Below are 20,315 nucleotides of genomic sequence, written 5' to 3' on the forward strand. Positions count from 1 at the left end.
AGCTTAAAAATTTGTAATTGAATTTAAACATTTCAAATTGCGTCAATACGTTCGTACCACGGGCCACTGTGATTTTAGGAGACAACTTGAGTGTGGGATATATTTAGGTGACCAGGAGGATAATGTGCCTATTCGCCTCAATGCACCTCTATAGTAACAAACTAAATGCTGATTACTAAAGATGATGATGATCGCAATTGTTGTGAGGTGGTTTTGGACATGTCTTGCAAATTTTAGATAGGCCGAATTGCAGCATTGCCGTTGTGTAGACATATATATGCAGGTACTACATGTATGCAAAGTTCCAGCTAATTCGTATGCATACTGAACTATGGCATTGTGTATGACTGCATTTCCATTTGCCTGGACCACCAGTAATTACAAACGGCCCAGCCCTTTAAAACATCACTGCATACGGAAATCTCAAGTGCCGGCAACCCGGTGCGATTTGGTTACAATGAATATCATAAATGTATACATGATGTAACACCAAACATGGACAAATGTCCGTTCCCAGATGGTACTTGTATGATGAAGATAAGATTCTGGCCCACAAAGATAGGCCTTCATCAGTCTCTTTGCCTTCTCCTTCCCACCCATTATATACCATGCTGACGTGTATGGCTGGCGCGAGTGGACAAAATTCAGAATTATGCCACGGCATAAATCAACCAATCAAAGCATCGGATCTCGTGAATAATGGCGCGGCAGAATTCACAATTATGCCACGGCATAAATAGGAATTGTGGTGTGGCATATTTAGACCAATCAGAAGGTGGCAATCGTATCATTTATGGTGCGGCATAAATCGCACTTCCGTCCATAAATTCGGCACTCTGATTGGCTGTCTGCTATTACGAATATAGTCGTGGGTCTAAAACGATTATAGTCGTGGGTTGATTCATTTATGTCGTGGTATAATTCAGATTTAATGGTCACCATAATTCATGAAATGCGGGGTTCTGATTGGCTGTCTACTATTATGAATATAGTCGTGGTATAAATCTGATTTATCCCGACCCTTAATTCAGATATTTGTCCACTCCCGCCAGCCATAGACGTGAATCCAAATCAAGTTACCGCTGCTGCCACCTATGGAGATAAGTTAGCACGTGAATTGTCACAGAGCCAGTGATAATACCAACGCAAGTGAGCGAACCATCCCGGTATATACTCGGTATTACTTACTGGACTCCGAGTGGAAGGTATAAGGTGTAAGAGGAGCTACGAAGCACGCTACTACTGGTAGTAGTGATACGAATTGACCCCCCCCCCCCAAAAAAAAAAATTACAGTTTTTATAATTGATTAGCCTCTGGTATACTCATCAGATGTCAGGGCAAAATCGCTAGATCGGCCATGCCCGCTATTTTGTAATTCTCTCGACCATTCAGGGTACCTCCATCATGAATACGAACGAAGCGCACGCACGCACACAGCCGATACAAAATGACAGGCATGAGGGGGTAATTTCTGATCAATCGCAGCGGGTCACATGGACAATACTGGAGCGATTGTCACCATGTTACGCCCAGCAGGTATCATATATGTCGTTGTATGCAATGTGTTGTTATCTCTGTTGATAATATAGATATTGACAACTTCGGGTTACTCCCATAACAGTTATCAGCATCACTTATCAGTCATATATAGGAACCTGAGAAGCGACATCGTGTCTTCATACTGCTGCAGGATGTATCGTGTTGCGGTCCTTGTACTTGTTGTGGCCTGTATCAAGGCCCAAGTTATATATCACGAAGAAAGGGTAAGATGTTGTTTTTCTGTGGGAATGAGGCCTTCTGTATTGCGAGTATGAATCAGTGAGAACATATAGGTGGATGTATTGAATCAGAAGTCGCTGACTGTAAGGACCAGGCCCTATGTATACACCAACGTTGAAAACCTTGAGATCCTGGGGGCTCAGTCCGTGATCAGTCAGGGCCTTCCTCTCGTCCAGTCCCTCCGGTCGTCCATCCACATTCGCTTTAGTCGGCCACGATTTCGGTTACCCTCTGTGCCATGTAAGATATGGTGTAAGCTAGCGTTCCCTTGGCACTTGTTACATTGCCAACCTAACTTTGCTATCGCTTCTTGGCTCTGGTAAGGAGGCACTCGTGGCGTCCGATACGTAGTTTACTTTTTATATATATTCCTTTAAAAATGTTCTTTTCAGGATGAAGAAGGCTCTGGGAAAGAAGGTACGTGTTGTATATAATATCTCCATGTACATGTAGTTGATTGATTCCGCATTGTTTTTCACAATCTTTCCTGACTTTTCAGTATATTGGACACATCCGTGTCTTTCTGCCCGACTCGCACATGGTTTCTTTACACCTTGCATGACCCGGCCGTATCCCTTTCTGTTCCTTCAGAGAACGAATGCCAGGAAGAAGGTGGTCAATGTCGGAGACCATGGGCATGTCTGAGGGATGAAAAGCTGCAGATTGACTTCGGACTGTCAGAGGAATGTCATGGGATATCAGTCTGTTGCGTACCGGAAGGTAACAAAGACAACTTTAGCTGAAATACAAAGTTTTTAACATTTTTCGCAAAGTGCCAAACCCCAGCAATTTTATTAACTGCAGGACGGAGTTGATTTGTTTGACTACACTGCATGTATAACTGCAGGTGATGTAAATTTTAGTGATTTCAGAATCCGATAAACTGGATTAACTCGGATTAACTTATGCATCCAATCAATGGCGATAGCGTAAAGTGATTTGACCACGACACGATCTCCCCTGGTATGGTTTCCCTTCATATCATTAACAGCTAAGAACGAATGTGAAGAGGAAGGAGGACAGTGCAAGAGAGCAAAGACTTGTATCAGGGACACCCGAGGCAAGATTGATATTGAGCTTTCGCAAGAATGCCCAGGAAGATCGGTGTGCTGCGTCAAGAAGGCTCGTACGTAAATGCCCTTTCAAACTCTTTTGCGTGTTGGAAAAAATCGCAGCGATCAAAATTATGAACCATTCTTTACTGATCTTAATAGGAGCTCACACATACTCCTCCCATAGACAGAGCTTGATCGAAATAAAGAACACTTCGGCCCAAACGAGACCGAATGCATTTTACAGTAAAATTAGTGCTAAACACCACAACCAATGTATTTTTAAATGAAATGTACATAAAAGGTCTTAATTTGTTCCAAATTACAGCTGAGAAAAGCAAGTGTGAGAAAAAAGGCGGTGAATGCAAAGGAGCAATGAGATGTCAATTTCATGATGATGCGAGAATCAACTACGGTCTTTCAGAAGACTGCCCCGGTGTGAAAGTCTGTTGCGTTCGTGAGTAGGCCTTATACTGAAAAACCCATGGTTTTAACCTGACTTCTTTATAAGTGGTCCCTCACCAGACGCGAGATGAGTAAGCAGAAGGGGACATATATGGAGATGCCACAACAAGATTGGTTTGTGCAAAATCGGTAAAAACGCTAGAGTTAGTGCAGTTTTCTCATGCATGGGATGGAACGGACTGAAGTCAATATAATTTCCTTTTTCTGACAGCAAGAAAGAATGCATGTGAGAGGGAATACGGTCATTGTCGCGGGGCACGAAGCTGTGTGAGAGGTGCCCAAGGCCAGGTCGCATTAGGATTGTCACTGGACTGTCCTGGAGATACAGTTTGTTGCGTCAGTAAGTAGGCCATTCGCCACTTTCCTCAAGCAAAAAATCATGTAGGACTTTTGACCAGTCAATAACGCTGTATGTGATCATGGCTGTGCAGTCTGTTCCGAACAAGCATGATAGCTCTCTTCTGATTGGTCAATACCTGTCAGGAAGTCCCAAATTGCAGCTAGAGGAAAGTAGCGAATGCTGACACTCAAATGTCTTCTTCGCGCGCCTATTATCTGTCTTTTACTTGCAATTATGGTTTGATTGGGTTGCATACTCACTGTGATTGGTTTCAACAAACCATTTCTGGGATAAACATTGGTATTTCAACAGAATTAGTGATAACACTGTATTCTTAGTAATCTACTATCGTCTACTTGCAGATATGAGACGAGGATAGATCGTGCGGAGCTTTGATCGACGCATGTAGGGTCGGACCGACGGGATAGAAGTCAATCAATGCTATTTCATTGTGGTTCATACTAAACTAACTTATACCTGAACATTAAACCCCACCCAATCGGCTTGAATTGTGATGTAAAGGAATCTTTTCGACGTGAATAAATGAAGCTGACTTTAAATGGCTTTCACTGTTTTGGGTAAAACGACGTCTGGGAAAACACGGATACCTGCTCACGATGGACCACGGTTTCTCCCCTACAATCGCAATATAGAAATGTTTAAGATGCCAAGATGGCAAAGAACTATTGTCTGAAACGTTATAGAGGGTTGTATGTCTCATTCTTTTCTGTAATATTTTGTATAAAATCACAAATGTACATTCGATGGCATGTCCACAAATTGATTTCGTTTTGTTTGAGATATTACAATGTAAACGTTTCCATGTGCTCGCCCGCACAGGAAGCTTCAGTGACATACCAAGCTGGCGATTCAGAACAATGTATCTACAAATCTATATTTGTTCGTTGAAAGTCAATTTGCTCTCATGTTTTCACAATTTCTTGTTCCCACGAGTTGTCCAATGTACTAGTGTTATATGAAAAGCTCGATTAAATTTTCATGCCACGTACACTAATTTTGGTCCCGACGGAGAAATAATTATTTGTTGAACTTGACTCTTCCAACTTGGTAATAAATCTGTATCACGACGCCCACGAGAAATTTAGAGTAAAAAAATGTTCTGTACGATTCCAGTCAGGTCCTGTATAGTAAAAGCTCGTGACTGTTCGTAAAGTGGATTTTGATAGAAAGCACCCACTAACAATACGAACGTTTTGTAATCTCATTTTGAACTTTCATATTGACCGTGAGCCTTTTCAAAGCGGATTTTTTATGATGAATTAGGTGATTACATCACGTTATTTTAAGGTTCATTCTTCATATAAAAATATGGAGAGCAGCACCATGTATGCGCACTGACGGAACTTCTATAGCGGTATTGCCTCCGTTGCCTCCGCCCATACTGGACGCGTGATGTACTAATGTCAATACATTGAGGGTCAAAGTGCGTGTATGACGCCATAACTAAAAGTATATGGGCATCCGAACTGTAGCAAGGCAGATCGTGCATGATAGTTGGATCCTTGTGATATCATCTGCAAAACTTTTTTTTCTAGGGCAAAATCACTGTGTGCGTGACGAAAAATATTAAATCTAATTTTATATCCCAGGGCCTGGCCCCACCCATTTCACTGGTCAATATATACTTTTGCATCTAAGCTCTAGACTCCTATGCAGTCAATTTTGTCATCCTGATGGTCTTTCCTCGATGGAAGACAGGGCGAGGCTGGTCCACTGCCTCCAGAGTGCAAAAAGCGTCACATCGGAGACGGGTAATCAAGAAGCTTTCGACTTGAAACAGATGGAGCTGACACAGATGCCGAAAAGTCAACATTGTGCCAAGCCAAGCTTCAAAAGGCGGGTGAGCATTGAAATGCATTATCTATCTCAAGGACATAGGCGAAGATTCGTAGATTCGATCCGGAGACCATGGCAATGTTAATACTTTCTGTTGGTAAGTATAATGCACACAAGGTTTTAGGTCGCCAAGTAGTCCTAGTAAAATCTCGGAGAAGTCCTGTCTGTGGGGATTTTGGACTTGTTATGGCAGGGTGGTGGTTCATTGTTCATAGGCATATCTATAACTTCGAAAGAGTGAAATCAATATTTTGTCCACCTTAGTGCAGAAGAGAGAACTGGCCACAGTTCGGCAGTATTCAGGGATTTTGGTTGAAAATGATTTCTCAACAATATGGCTATTTCCATGCATAACTTTAGGCTTATGTGAGAATGAAGATCATTAAACTCAAAATAGAAATGTTGGGAGTTGAACGAGATTCGATATGCTTTAAACTAAAGGTGAAGTGAACTGGTTACAACGTTTTGTCTGAATTTATAGCTGGTTGAAATACTATTACTCTGGCAGCTAAACGTCGACCGGAGTAACCTGTTCTCCAAAGTTCCCCATATCATAGTGTTTCTCAGCAATTGATTGACGGGAAGAGATAAATTCATTAAAGCAGATGGGACAACCAGAAAAACTATCAGTATCTTCTTCGAGTGCTCTCGGAACAGTGCGGGCCACGCATGAAAACAGAAACTCTTGTGGACTTCCCGCCCGCGCGAAGCGTCTACCATGAAACCAGGCCTTTGATCAGATGTGATCAGGTGTGGTACACCACTGAAATTCTGTCTTTTCAGTTCTGGTCCTTATTGCCCAGTGTCGCCCTGGTAAGTGAAAGAATCTTGTTTACATTAAGAAGATATTTTGAGATCTATAGGCATAAAGGCAACGCTCCGCATGCATGCCCTCACTGGCCCTCAAGCGCTCCGTTAGTTTTGTTTTAAATTTGGAAGCAATGTTGATTTGACGATATGTGCATCTGATATTAGATTGTGGTAATTTGACATTGTACATTTTAAAATGTAATCGATTGAAGCTGTTTGTAGACGAATGGGATTTAATCCCAATGATGGGGTTGTTTGGCAAATTCATAAAAAACCTCAACCTTCCTAAGTTACAGGTTGGCCCGCAAAAATAAAACTTTCTTGTCTCATTTTTCAGAATCGGTGAACTCCTACACCAATATATCGAATCCGAAGCACCACTATCTAATCTCTCATTTCATGAGGTACCAGAGCGATGCAAAGACGTGGCAGGCAGCTAAGGAGTTCTGCCCTACAGTCGGCGATGAGTTTGTCCTAATGGATCAATACTCGCCGTGGACTGCCAAGGTCATGTGGGAAGAAGAAGTGTAAGTACGCATGGCTTCAAAGCCATATAATCATCGGCGAAGTTTCGAAATTTCCAAAAATCCGTTGAATTCGGGAGTTAATGAAAATGAACCGGTCCTGCTTCTTAACAGATCTTTCTTGCTTGACAGACCGTGCCGGTCAGGACTGACTGAGCTGTTTCTTGTGGCCAGCTCAGTCTAACAGCAATGTTACTTACCCCGCGGAATGTTGAATCGATATGTTTTAAAGGGACAACTTGCACCTGGGATTAACCTGCATGACCAAGAGGATAATACCCCCAATTGCCACCGTGTACCGCCACGTGTTCTATGACATGAATGCCGATCTAAAATAATCATTTTCGTCAGTGTTGCTAGGCAGTTTTGGGCACGGCATTTGCATTTCGGGTAGGCCTATGGTTACACAATTCCGAATGATTTTTCAATTATCCTGTTTGGTCCTGGTCCTGCTGGAAGCCAGTGTTGAAAAACAACGAATCTCCTGCCCAAGTTGTTCCTTTGAGATCGGCGACAAGTGACATTTGATGCATTGATGATGTGATCATTACTAGATTTTGATTAATGCAAAAACCTTTCCTGTGATCATAGTTTTATCATTTAGGGATTGGATACACCGGCATACTTTTTCTTGTTCTTTCAGACCTGCTGGTGTGGATAAGATTTGGGCCCGCAATGAATGCACCTATTACAAAAGGAATGATCAGGCTACCTACCCAGATGAGCTGTGCAATTCCGTTAGACCGTTCGTCTGTGTGAAGACAACCCGTGTTGAAGTGCCTGTTAAAGACTTCAGTTAAGCAATAAAAGATGATTGACTATTTCTGTTGTTGTTACATTATCACTTTCGCCTGAAGAGCGGTAAAGCTTAGAGGAAACCCATCTTGACTAACGAGGTTTTAGTACAATAGCTGGAAGTAGTTGTTTGGTCTTTGATGAAATGGCAGAACACTGAACAGGCAATCCTTGTATAACCAGAGTTTTTTTATATGCACTGGAACCCTGGTAACATGACCACTCATGGGACCGAGGTTGAATGTTCGCGTTAGTGAAGTTGAAAATCCGGGGACAAAATGCATGATTAGGTTTTCCCGCCAAAATTGTTGAACTTATTCATAAGGTCAAAATTCTGAAAAATTTTCAAAGCCAAATTTTTGGGGCTGATGATGTTTCTTCATGTTGAGCAGAAAAAAAACAAGTGAAAATAATATTTGGACTTAGAATTTGTTCGCCTTTCTGATCATATAATACATCGAATTTGTCTATATTTCAGTTCGGCCAGTTATCCTGAATCAATATCAATATAATCGTCATTTATCAAGAATCAGTTGAGTGATAACTATGCACACACCCCTATCATGCAGTCTGGCCTCCTAACCGAATTTAGTTTATGCAGTACAACTGTCTAGGTCGAGCCGGATAAAGTGACATGTATTGGAAATACAAGTAACATTTGTAGCCGACGGCGGTTTAATTTGAAATGATTAGCATACAAAATTTTGACTGCCAACTTAACCCCAGAGATTTCAAGACTGGAGCAAACGAGATTCTCGCCAACATCAGGCAAGACTGGGACATTGACAGAGTAACTTTTAAGGTAATCCGGGGGCCAGCAGCACCGTCATCGGTCGCGGAAACCTCTGCCACAGAGGCGCTTTAGTCGCTCTTTATAGGCTATGTTCGCTGGTCGGGGAATATTTCGCCCAACATCTCCCAAACACCGCGCACTTTTGTTCATCTGCAATAGCCAATCAATCTTGGAAAAACTTCTCCCCCCCCAAAAAAAACGAACATTGTTGCAAGCATGGCATTGTTCAGTGCATGAACAAGACGTTTGTTCGCACTTCTAAATTACAATGCCACATACCTTGGTCAAGTCCTCCCGACCCTTCCTGAATAAAAAAGAAGGAAATTCTCGTAAGACGTTATCGCGTTCAAGTTTTTACGGTGAGGGTGCGTTGCTGAATCATTTTACGAGACAGCTTGAAAGGCAAGCCCTTCGCCCAGGTCACAGGTAAGCTTAAAACAATTGAATATTAATAACAAAATCAACCTCCTTTGACATCACGGATAACCTGTGTCCTGGCAAAGCCAAAGACCACCACAAGAAGGCACAGTGTCACACGCATGATCTCAAAGTAAAGCTCAAAGCCGTTTTGGCCAACGGCAACTTTTCAATGGTTTTCATAGATATGAGAGGAGCTGGTTCATTACTGATATAAAGAAATCAAGCTTATGACCCTGAGATCATGCAGTATGTTTTTTCTTGACTAAGAAGTTTAGAAACGGAAGATTTATAGTCAGTCTTGAGGAATCTGATTTTCTAGTGAGTCAGTTGGTCTTATCTTGAATGATTTGTTAGAGAAGCGGACATGACCGGTAAACAGACCATACATCACAAGTTCTCTTCCAAGACTGAGCCATGTTTGAAGCACAGCGGAGGACGACCTCGCCGCGCATAGAGAGAAGAAACTTACTGAAGGCCACACAGCCCGAAACGTGAAATCCACCGACCTAAAAACTCGATGGTGTCGTCGAACGCTAGAACAATAAGAAGCTAGAGGGTCATCCTGAGATTCAGGTATTTGATACTCCTACGTCATGTACAAAATATGGAGAGGTGGAGTATATTGAACACCACTGGTGCCAGGGTGCTTGAGGAGAAGAAGTTCAAAAGTGCGGGCAGATGCCCGGTCCAATCCATCCTCCTTGCGCATGACAGGAGTTATATTTTTTAATGATCGAATATTGTGTCTCCTTTGGAGAATGCGATCCAGTCATTTCGATAGGTCCTCTAGCGAGTAGATGAGGTACCGCATTCGTCGCATTATTGGTTGGTCAGTGACCTGGAAGAGACAAGTTATGACCCACTGACTGAATAAAGATCCAGGCTACTCTTTGTCGCATCACGTCCGTAAGTTTTAACTGCCCGAGTAATCATTACCGATTATCGCGCCGCGTCTAATGTGACCGCCATAACTGTCTTCCGCAGCTGCTGTATTTTTAGACCTATAAATTTACCTAAGTATCTTATGATGTATTTACCAAAAAGCACACCAATTATGGACAGAGTTTGAGGTGGAGTTGAACGTTTTAAAATCCACTCAATGAGACCTAACTATCATGTGGAAGGGAAGGATATCTCAATTTGTCCAGTGCTGAGGTAAATGGAGTCCCTTCTTGAAACTTAGCCCAACCTATTGTTGAATTAGGAATATTGATTATGGCTAGAGCACGGATGCATCATCCTGACAATGTCAATACAGCTTAACAATTTGTAATTGAATTTGAAAATTTCAAATTGCGTCAATACGTACGTACCACGGCTAACTGTGATTTTAGGGGACAACTTGAGTGTGGGATATATTTAGGTGACCAGGAGGATAATTTGCCTATTCGCCTCCATGCACCTCTGTAGTAACAAACTAAATGCTGATTACTAATGATGATGATTTTCGCAATTGTTGTGAGGTGGTTTTGGACATGTCTTGCAAATTTTAGATAGGCCGAATTGCAGCATTGCCGTTGTGTAGACATATATATGCAGGTACTACATGTATGCAAAGTTCCAGCTAATTCGTATGCATACTGAACTATGGCATTGTGCATGACTGCATTTCTATTTGCCTGGACCACCAGTAATTACAAACGACCTAGAAATTTAAAACATCACTACATACGGAAATCTCAAGTGCCGGCAACCCGGTGCGATTTGGTTACAATGAATATCATAAATGTATACATGATGTAACACCAAACATGGACAAATGTCCGTTCCCAGATGGTACTTGTATGATGAAGATAAGATTCTGGCCCACAAAGATAGGCCTTCATCAGTCTGTTTGCCTTCTCCTTCCCTCCCATTATATACCATGCTGACGTGAATCCAAATAAGTTACCGCTGCTGCCACCTATGGAGATAAGTTAGCACGTGAATTGTCGCAGAGCCAGTGATAATACCAACGCAAGTGAGCGAACCATCCCGGTATACACTCGGTATTACTAACTGGACTCCGAGTGGAAGGTATAAGGTGTAAGAGGAGCTACGAAGCACGCTACTACTGGTAGTAGTAATACGAATTGACCCCCCCCCCAAAAAAAAAATTACAGTTTTTATCATTGATTAGCCTCTGGTATACTCATCAGATGTCAGGGCAAAATCGCCAGATCGGCCATGCCCGCTATTTTGTAATTCTCTCGACCATTCAGGGTACCTCCATCTTGAATACGAACGAAGCGCACGCACGCACACAGCCGATACAAAATGACAGGCATGAAGGGGTAATTTCTGATTAATCGCGGCGGGTCACATGGACAATACTGGAGCGATTGTCACCATGTTACGCCCAGAAGGTATCATATATGTCGTTGTATGCAATGTGTTGTTATCTCTGTTGATAATATAGATATTGACAACTTCGGGTTACTCCCATAACAGTTATCAGCATCACTTATCAGTCATATATAGGAACCTGAGAAGCGACATCATGTCTTCATACTGCTGCAGGATGTATCGTGTTGCGGTCCTTGTACTTGTTGTGGCCTGTATCAAGGCCCAAGTTATATATCACGAAGAAAGGGTAAGATGTTGTTTTTCTGTGGGAATGAGGCCTTCTGTATTGCGAGTATGAATCAGTGAGAACATATAGGTGGATGTATTGAATCAGAAGTCGCTGACTGTAAGGACCAGGCCCTATGTATACACCAACGTTGAAAACCTTGAGATCCTGGGGGCTCAGTCCGTGATCAGTCAGGGCCTTCCTCTCGTCCAGTCCCTCCGGTCGTCCATCCACATTCGCTTTAGTCGGCCACGATTTCGGTTACCCTCTGTGCCATGTAAGATATGGTGTAAGCTAGCGTTCCCTTGGCACTTGTTACATTGCCAACCTAACTTTGCTATCGCTTCTTGGCTCTGGTAAGGAGGCACTCGTGGCGTCCGATACGTAGTTTACTTTTTATATATATTCCTTTAAAAATGTTCTTTTCAGGATGAAGAAGGCTCTGGGAAAGAAGGTACGTGTTGTATATAATATCTACATGTAGTTGATTGATTCCGCATTGTTTTTCACAATCTTTCCTGACTTTTCAGTATATTGGACACATCCGTGTCTTTCTGCCCGACTCGCACATGGTTTCTTTACACCTTGCATGACCCGGCCGTATCCCTTTCTGTTCCTTCAGAGAACGAATGCCAGGAAGAAGGTGGTCAATGTCGGAGACCATGGGCATGTCTGAGGGATGAAAAGCTGCAGATTAACTTCGGACTGTCAGAGGAATGTCATGGGATATCAGTCTGTTGCGTACCGGAAGGTAACAAAGACAACTTTAGCTGAAATACAAAGTTTTAACATTTTTCGCAAAGTGTCAAACCCCGCAATTTTATTAACTGCAGGACGGAGTTGATTTGTTTGACTACACTGCATGTATAACAGCAGGTGATATAAATTTTAGTGATTTCAGAATCCGATAAACTGGATTAACTCGGATTAACTTATGCATCCAATCAATGGCGATAGCGTAAAGTGATTTGACCACGACACGATCTCCCCTGGTATAGTTTCCCTTCATATCATTAACAGCTAAGAACGAATGTGAAGAGGAAGGAGGACAGTGCAAGAGAGCAAAGACTTGTATCAGGGACACCCGAGGCAAGATTGATATTGAGCTTTCGCAGGAATGCCCAGGAAGATCGGTGTGCTGCGTCAAGAAGGCTCGTACGTAAATGCCCTTTCAAACTCTTTTGTCTGCTGAAATAAATCGCAGCGATCAAAATTATGAACTATTCTTTACTGATCTTAATAGGAGCTCACACGTGCTCCTCCTATAGACAGAGCTTGATCGAAATAAAGAACACTTCGGCCCAAACGAGACCGAATGCATTTTACAGTAAAATTAGTGCTAAACACCACAACCAATGTATTTTTAAATGAAATGTACATAAAATGTCTTAATTTGTTCGAAATTACAGCTGAGAAAAGCAAGTGTGAGAAAAAAGGCGGTGAATGCAAAGGAGCAATGAGATGTCAATTTCATGATGATGCGAGAATCAACTACGGTCTTTCAGAAGACTGCCCCGGTGTGAAAGTGTGTTGCGTTCGTGAGTAGGCATCATATTGAAAAACACACCATTTTAACCTGACTTCTTTATAAGTGGTCCCTCACCAGACGCGAGATGAGTAAGCAGAAGGGGATATATATGGAGATGCCACAATCGCGATAATACACTGACTCGCTCACAGTCCAAAATTGGTTCTTTAGGAACCCCAGCCTGAAGGAAGGCGTTTTGTTAAACTACTAGTTTGGTTTTTGCAAAATCGGCCAAACGCTAGAGTTAGTGCAGTTTTCAAATGCATGTGAAGGAATGGACTGAAGTCAATATAATTTCCTTTTTCTGACAGCAAGAAAGAATGCATGTGAGAGGGAGTACGGTCATTGTCGCGGGGCACGAAGTTGTGTGAGAGGTGCCCAAGGCCAGGTCGCATTAGGATTGTCACTAGACTGTCCTGGAAATACAGTTTGTTGCGTCAGTAAGTAGGCCATTCGCCACTTTCCTCAAGCAGAAATCATGTAGGACTTTTGACCAGTCAATACCGCCGTATGCGATCATGGCCGTGCTGTCTGTTTCGAACAAACATGATAGCTCTCTTCTGATTGGTCAATACCTGTCGGGAAGTCCCAAATTGCAGCTAGAGGAAAGTAGCGAATGCTGACACTCAAATGTCTTCTTCGTCGGCCATTATGGTTTGCCGTTGATTGGGTTGCATACTCACTGTGATTGGTTTCAACAAACCATTTCTGGGATAAACATTGGTATTTCAACAGAATTAGTGATAACACTGTATTCTTAGTAATCTACTATCGTCTACTTGCAGATATGAGACGAGGATAGATCGTGCGGAGCTTTGATCGACGCATGTAGGGTCGGACCGACGGGATAGAAGTCAATCAATGCTATTTCATTGTGGTTCATACTAAACTAACTTATACCTGAACATTAAACCCCACCCAATCGGCTTGAATTGTGATGTAAAGGAATCTTTTCGACGTGAATAAATGAAGCTGACTTTAAATGGCTTTCACTCTTTTGGGTAAAACGACGTCTAGCAAAACACGGATCACGCTCACGATGGACCACGGTTTCTCCCCTTCAATCGCAATATAGAAATGTTTAAGATGCCAAGATGGCAAAGAACTATTGTCTGAAACGTTATAGAGGGTTGCATGTCTCATTCTGTTCTGTAATATTTTGTATAAAATCACAAATGTGCATTCGATGGCATGTCCACAAATTGATTTCGTTTTGTTTGAGATATTACAATGTACACGTTTCCATGTGCTCGCCCGCACAGGAAGCTTCAGTGACATACCAAGCTGGCGATTCAGAACAATGTATCTACAAATCTATATTTGTTCGTTGAAAGTCAATTTGCTCTCATGTTTTCACAATTTCTTGTTCCCACGAGTTGTCCAATGTACCAGTGTTATATGAAAAGCTTGATTAAATTTTCATGCCACGTACACTAATTTTGGTCCCTACGGAGAAATAATTATTTGTTGAACTTGACTCTTCCAACTTGGTAATAAATCTGTATCACGACGCCCACGAGAAATTTAGAGTAAAAAAATGTTCTGTACGATTCCAGTCAGGTCCTGTATAGTAAAGGCTCGTGACTGTTCGTAAAGTGGATTTTGATAGAAAGCACCCACTAACAATACGAACGTTTTGTAATCTCATTTTGAACTTTCATATTGACCGTGAGCCTTTTCAAAGCGGATTTTTTATGATGAATTAGGTGATTACATCACGTTATTTTAAGGTTCATTCTTCATATAAAAATATGGAGAGCAGCACCATGTATGCGCACTGACGGAACTTCTATAGCGGTATTGCCTCCGTTGCCTCCACCCATACTGGACGTGTGATGTAGCAATGTCAATACATTGAGGGTCAAGATGCGTGTATGACGCCATAACTAAAAGTATATGGGCATCCGAACTGTAGCAAGGCAGATCGTGCATGATAGTTGGATCCTTGTGATATCATCTGCAAAACTTTTTTTTCTGGGGCAAAATCACTGTGTGCGTGACGAAAAATATTAAATCTAATTTTATATCCCAGGGCCTGGCCCCACCCATTTCACTGGTCAATATATACTTTTGCATCTAAGCCGTAGACTCCTATGCAGTCAATTTTGTCATCCTGATGGTCTTTCCTCGATGGAAGACAGGGCGAGGCTGGTCCACTGCCTCCAGAGTGTAAAAAGCGTGACATCGGAGACGGGTAATCAAGAAGCTTTCGACTTGAAACAGATGGAGCTGACACAGATGCCGAAAAGTCAACATTGTGCCAAGCCAAGCTTTAAAAGGCGAGATGAGCATTGAAATGCATTATCTATCTCAAGGACATAGGCGAAGATTCGTAGATTCGATCCGGAGACCATGGCAATGTTAATACTTTCTGTTGGTAAGTATAATGCACACAAGGTTTCAGGTCGCCAAGTAGTCCTAGTAAAATCTCGGAGAAGTCCTGTCTGTGGGGATTTTGGACTTGTTATGGCAGGGTGGTGGTTCATTGTTCATAGGCATATCTATAACTTCGAAAGAGTGAAATCAATATTTTGTCCACCTTAGTGCAGAAGAGAGAACTGGCTACAGTTCGGCAGTATTCAGGGATTTTGGTTGAAAATGATTTCTCAACAATATGTCTATTTCCATGCATAACTTTAGGCTTAGGTGAGAATGAAGATCATTAAACTCAAAATAGAAGTGTTGGGAGTTGAACGAGATTCGATATGCTTTAAACTAAAGGTGTAGTGAACTGGTTAGAACGTTTTGTCTGAATTTATAGCTGGTTGAAATACTATTACTCTGGCAGCTAAACGTCGACCGGTGTAACCTGTTCTCTAAAGTTCCCCATATCATAGTGTTTCTCAGGAATTGATTGACGGGAAGAGATAAATTTATTAAAGCAGATGGGACAACCCGAAAAACTATCAGTATCTTCTTCGAGTGCTCTCGGAACAGTACGGGCCACGCATGAAAACAGAAACTCTTGTGGACTTCCCGCCCGCGCGAAGCGTCTACCATGAAACCAGGCCTTTGATCAGATGTGATCAGATGTGGTACACCACTGAAATTCTGTCTTTTCAGTTCTGGTCCTTATTGCCCAGTGTCGCCCTGGTAAGTGAAAGAATCTTGTTCACATTAAGAAGACATTTTGAGATCTATAGGCATAAAGGCAACGCTCCTCATGCACGCCCTCAAGTGCTCCGTTAGTTTTTGTTTTAAATTTGGAAGCAATGTTGATTTGACGATTTGTGCATCTGATATTAGATTGTGGTAATTTGACATTGTACATATTTAAATGTAATCGATTGAAGCTGTTTGTAGACGAATGGAATTTAATCCCAAGGATGGGGTTGTTTGGCAAATTCATAAAAACCCTCAACCTTCCTAAATTACTGGTTGGCCCGCAAAAATAAAACTTTCTTGTCTCATTTTTCAGAATCGGTGAACTCCTACACCAACGTATCGAATCCGAAGCACCACTATCTAATCTCTCATTTCATGAGGTACCAGAGCGATGCAAAGACGTGGCAGGCAGCTAAGGAGTTCTGCCCTACAGTCGGCGATGAGTTCGTCCTTATGAATCAATACTCGCCGTGGACTGCCAAGGTCATGTGGGAAGAAGAAGTGTAAGTACGCATGGCCTCAAAGCCATATAATCATCGGCGAAGTATCGAAATTTCCAAAAATCCGTTGAATTCGAGAGTTAATGAAAATGAACCGGTCCTGCTTCTTAACAGGTTTTTCTTGCTAGACAGACCGTGCCGGTCAGGACTGACTGAGCTGTTTCTTGTGGCCAGCTCAGTCTAACAGCAATGAAACTTACCCCGCGGAATGTTGAATCGATATGTTTTAAAGGGACAACTTGCACCTGGGATTAACCTGCATGACCAAGAGGATAATACCCCCAATTGCCACCGTGTACCGCCACGTGTTCTATGACATGAATGCCGATCTAAAATAATCATTTTCGTCAGTGTTGCCAGGCAGTTTTGGGCACGGCATTTGCATTTCAGGTAGGCCTATGGTTACACAATTCCGAATGATTTTTCAATTATCCTGTTTGGTCCTGGTCCTGCTGGAAGCCAGTGTTGAAAAACAACGAATCTCCTGCCCAAGTTGTTCCTTTGAGATCGGCGGCAAGTGACATTTGATGCATTGATGATGTGATCATAACTAGATTTTGATTAATGCAAAAACCTTTCCTGTGGTCATAGTTTTATCATTTAGGGATTGGATACACCGGCATACTTTTTCTTGTTTTTTCAGACCTGCTGGTGTGGATAAGATTTGGTCCTCCATTGAATGCAACTATTACAAAAGGAATGATCAGTCTACCTACCCAGATGAGCTGTGCAATTCCGTTAGACCGTTCGTCTGTGTGAAGACAACCCGTGTTGAAGTGCCTGTTAAAGACTTCAGTTAAGCAATAAAAGATGATTGACTATTTCTGTTGTTGTTACATTATCACTTTCGCCTGAAGAGCGGTAAAGCTTAGAGGAAACCCATCTTGACTAACGAGGTTTTATTACAATAGCTGGAAGTAGTTGTTTGGTCTTTGATGAAATGGCAGAACACTGAACAGGCAATCCTTGTATAACCAGAGTTTTTTTATATGCAGTGGAACCCCGGTAACACGACCACTCATGGGACCGAGGTTGAATGTTCGTGTTAGTGAAGTTGAAAATCCGGGGACAAAATGCATGATAAGGTTTTCCCGCCAAAATTGTTGAACTTATTCATAAGGTCAAAATTCTGAAAAATTTTCAAAGCCAAATTTTTTGGGGCTGATGATGTTTCTTCATGTTGAGCAGAAAAAAAACAAGTGAAAAAAATATTTGGACTTATTTAGTTTATGCAGTACAACTGTCTAGGTCGAGCCGGATAAAGTGACATGTATTGGAAATACAAGTAACATTTGTAGCCGACGGCAGTTTAATTTGAAATGATTAGCATACCAAATTTCGACTGCGAACTTAACCCCAGAGATTTCAAGACTGGAGCAAAAGAGATTCTCGCCAACATCAGGCAAGACTGGGACATTGACAGAGTAACTTTTAGGGTAATCCGGGGGCCAGCAGCACCGTCATCGGTCGCGGAAACCTCTGCCACAGAGGCGCTTTAGTCGCTCTTTTTAGGCTATGTTCGCTGGTCGGGGAATATTTCGCCCAACATCTCCCAAACACCGCGCACTTTTGTTAATCTGCAATAGCCAATCAATCTTGGAAAAACTTCCCCCCCCCAAAAAGACGAACATTGTTGCAAGCATGGCATTGTTCAGTGCATGAACAAGACGTTTGTTCGCACTTCTAAATTACAATGCCACATACCTTGGTCGAGTCCTCCCGACCCTTCCTGAATAAAAAAGAAGGAAATTCTCGTAAGACGTTATCGCGTTCAAGTTTTTACGTTGAGGGTGCGTTGCTGAATCATTTTACGAGACAGCTTGAAAAACGCAAGCCCTTCGCCCAGGTCACAGGTAAGCTTAAAACAATTGAATATTAATAACAAAATCAACCTCCTTGGACATCACGGATAACCTGTGTCCTGGCAAAGCCAAAGACCACCACAAGAAGGCACAGTGTCACACGCATGATGTCAAAGTAAAGCTCAAAGCCGTTTTGGCCACCGGCAACTTTTCAATGGTTTTCATAGATATGAGAGGAGCTGGTTCATCAACTGATATAAAGAAATCAAGCTGATGACCCCGAGATCATGCAGTATGTTTTTTCTTGACTAAGAAGTTTAGAAACGGAAGATTTATAGTCAGTCTTGAGGAATCTGATTTTCTAGTGAGTCAGTTGGTCTTATCTTGAATGATTTGTTAGAGAAGCGGACATGACCGGTAAACAGACCATACATCACAAATTATCTTCCAAGACTGAGCCATGTTTGAAGCACAGCGGAGGACGACCTGGCCGCGCATAGAGAGAAGAAACTAACTGAAGGCCACACAGCCCGAAATATGACATCCACCGACCTAAACATTTGATGGTGTCGTCGAACGCTAGAACAATAAGAAGCTAGAGGGTCATCCTGAGATTCAGGTATTTGATACTCCTACATCATGTACAAAATATGGGGAGGTGGAGTATATTGAACACCACTGGTGGCCAGGGTGCTTGAGGAGAAGAAGTTCAAAATTGCGGGCAGATGCCCGGTCAAATCCATCCTCCTTGCGCATGACCGGAGTTATATTTTTCAATGATCGAATATCGTGTCTCCTTTGGAGAATGCGATCCAGTCATTTCGATAGGCCCTCTAGTGAGTAGATGAGGTACCGCATTCGTCGCATTATTGGTTGGTCAGTGACCTGGAAGAGACTAGTTATGACCCACTGACTGAATAAAGATCCAGGCTACTCTTTGTCGCATCACGTCCGTAAGTTTTAACTGCCCGAGTAATAATTACCGATTATCGCGCCGCGTCTTAATGTGTCTCTAGTCCTCGATGACCGCCATAACTGTCTTCCGCAGCTGCTGTATTTTTAGACCTATAAATTTACCTAAGTATCTTATGATGTATTTACCAAAAAGCACACCAATTATGGACAGAGTTTGAGGTGTAGTTGAACGTTTTAAAATCCACTCAATGAGACCTAACTATCATGTGGAAAGGAAGGATATCTCAATTTTTCCAGTGCTGAGGTAAATGGAGTCCCTTCTTGAAACTTAGCCCAACCTATTGTTGAATTAGGAATATTGATTATGGCCAGAGCACGGAAGCATCATCCTGACAATGACAATACAGCTTAAATATTTGTAATTGAATTTAAACATTTCAAATTGCATCAACACGTACGTCCAACGGCTCACTGTGATTTTAGGGGACAACTTGAGTGTGGGATATATTTCGGTGACCAGGAGGATAATGTGCCTATTCGCCTCAATGCACCTCTGTAGTAACAAACTAAATGCTGATTACTAATGATGATGATGATCGCAATTGTTGTGAGGTGGTTTTGGACATGACTTGCAAATTTTAGATAGGCCGAATAGCAGCATTGCCGTTGTGTAGACTTATACATGTATATGCAGGTACTACATGTATGCAAAGTTCCAGCTAATTCGTATGCATACTGAACTATGGCATTGTGCATGACTGCATTTCTATTTGCATGGACCACCAGTAATTACAAACGGCCTAGAAATTTAAAACATCACTACATACGGAAATCTCAAGTGCCGGCAACCCGGTGCGATTTGGTTACAATGAATATCATAAATGTATACATGATGTAACACCAAACATGGACAAATGTCCGTTCCAAGATGGTACTTGTATGATGAAGATAAGATTCTGGCCCACAAAGATAGGCCTTCATCAGTCTGTTTGCCTTCTCCTTCCCTCCCATTATATACCATGCTGACGTGAATCCAAATCAAGTTACCGCTGCTGCCACCTATGGAGATAAGTTAGCA

General features: G+C 42.2%; 4 protein-coding genes across 5 annotated transcripts; all 4 read left to right on the forward strand.

Annotated features, from left to right (window-relative positions):
- Positions 1 to 1,651: 1,651 nt before the first annotated feature.
- LOC135495998 (uncharacterized) lies at positions 1,652 to 4,197 on the forward strand. 2 transcript variants are annotated; one of them, XM_064785075.1, is made up of 7 exons: positions 1,652 to 1,764; positions 2,173 to 2,197; positions 2,372 to 2,500; positions 2,772 to 2,906; positions 3,161 to 3,289; positions 3,509 to 3,637; positions 4,000 to 4,197. In XM_064785075.1, exons 1-7 carry the CDS (start codon positions 1,693 to 1,695, stop codon positions 4,014 to 4,016), a joined length of 636 nt encoding a protein of 211 aa, XP_064641145.1. In that variant the 5' UTR covers positions 1,652 to 1,692; the 3' UTR covers positions 4,017 to 4,197. The 2 variants fall into 2 exon arrangements, with proteins under 2 accessions (XP_064641145.1, XP_064641146.1); XM_064785076.1 differs by lacking the exon at positions 3,509 to 3,637.
- Positions 4,198 to 5,501: 1,304 nt separating this feature from the next.
- Positions 5,502 to 7,649, forward strand: LOC135496319 (uncharacterized). Its single transcript, XM_064785577.1, has 4 exons — positions 5,502 to 5,591; positions 6,278 to 6,307; positions 6,642 to 6,831; positions 7,472 to 7,649. The coding sequence occupies exons 1-4, from the start codon at positions 5,567 to 5,569 to the stop codon at positions 7,626 to 7,628; spliced, it is 402 nt and encodes a 133-aa protein (XP_064641647.1). The 5' UTR covers positions 5,502 to 5,566; the 3' UTR covers positions 7,629 to 7,649.
- Positions 7,650 to 11,298: 3,649 nt separating this feature from the next.
- LOC135496105 (uncharacterized) lies at positions 11,299 to 13,898 on the forward strand. The gene is made up of 7 exons (XM_064785240.1): positions 11,299 to 11,408; positions 11,817 to 11,841; positions 12,010 to 12,138; positions 12,408 to 12,542; positions 12,797 to 12,925; positions 13,227 to 13,355; positions 13,701 to 13,898. Exons 1-7 carry the CDS (start codon positions 11,316 to 11,318, stop codon positions 13,715 to 13,717), a joined length of 657 nt encoding a protein of 218 aa, XP_064641310.1. The 5' UTR covers positions 11,299 to 11,315; the 3' UTR covers positions 13,718 to 13,898.
- A 1,290-nt stretch (positions 13,899 to 15,188) lies between these two features.
- Positions 15,189 to 17,341, forward strand: LOC135496053 (uncharacterized). The gene is made up of 4 exons (XM_064785163.1): positions 15,189 to 15,292; positions 15,979 to 16,008; positions 16,334 to 16,523; positions 17,164 to 17,341. The coding sequence occupies exons 1-4, from the start codon at positions 15,268 to 15,270 to the stop codon at positions 17,318 to 17,320; spliced, it is 402 nt and encodes a 133-aa protein (XP_064641233.1). The 5' UTR covers positions 15,189 to 15,267; the 3' UTR covers positions 17,321 to 17,341.
- The last annotated feature ends 2,974 nt before the right edge of the window (positions 17,342 to 20,315 follow it).

The sequence above is a fragment of the Lineus longissimus genome, chromosome 11 (assembly GCF_910592395.1).
Source record: "Lineus longissimus chromosome 11, tnLinLong1.2, whole genome shotgun sequence".
Taxonomy (NCBI): Eukaryota; Metazoa; Nemertea; class Pilidiophora; order Heteronemertea; family Lineidae; genus Lineus; species Lineus longissimus.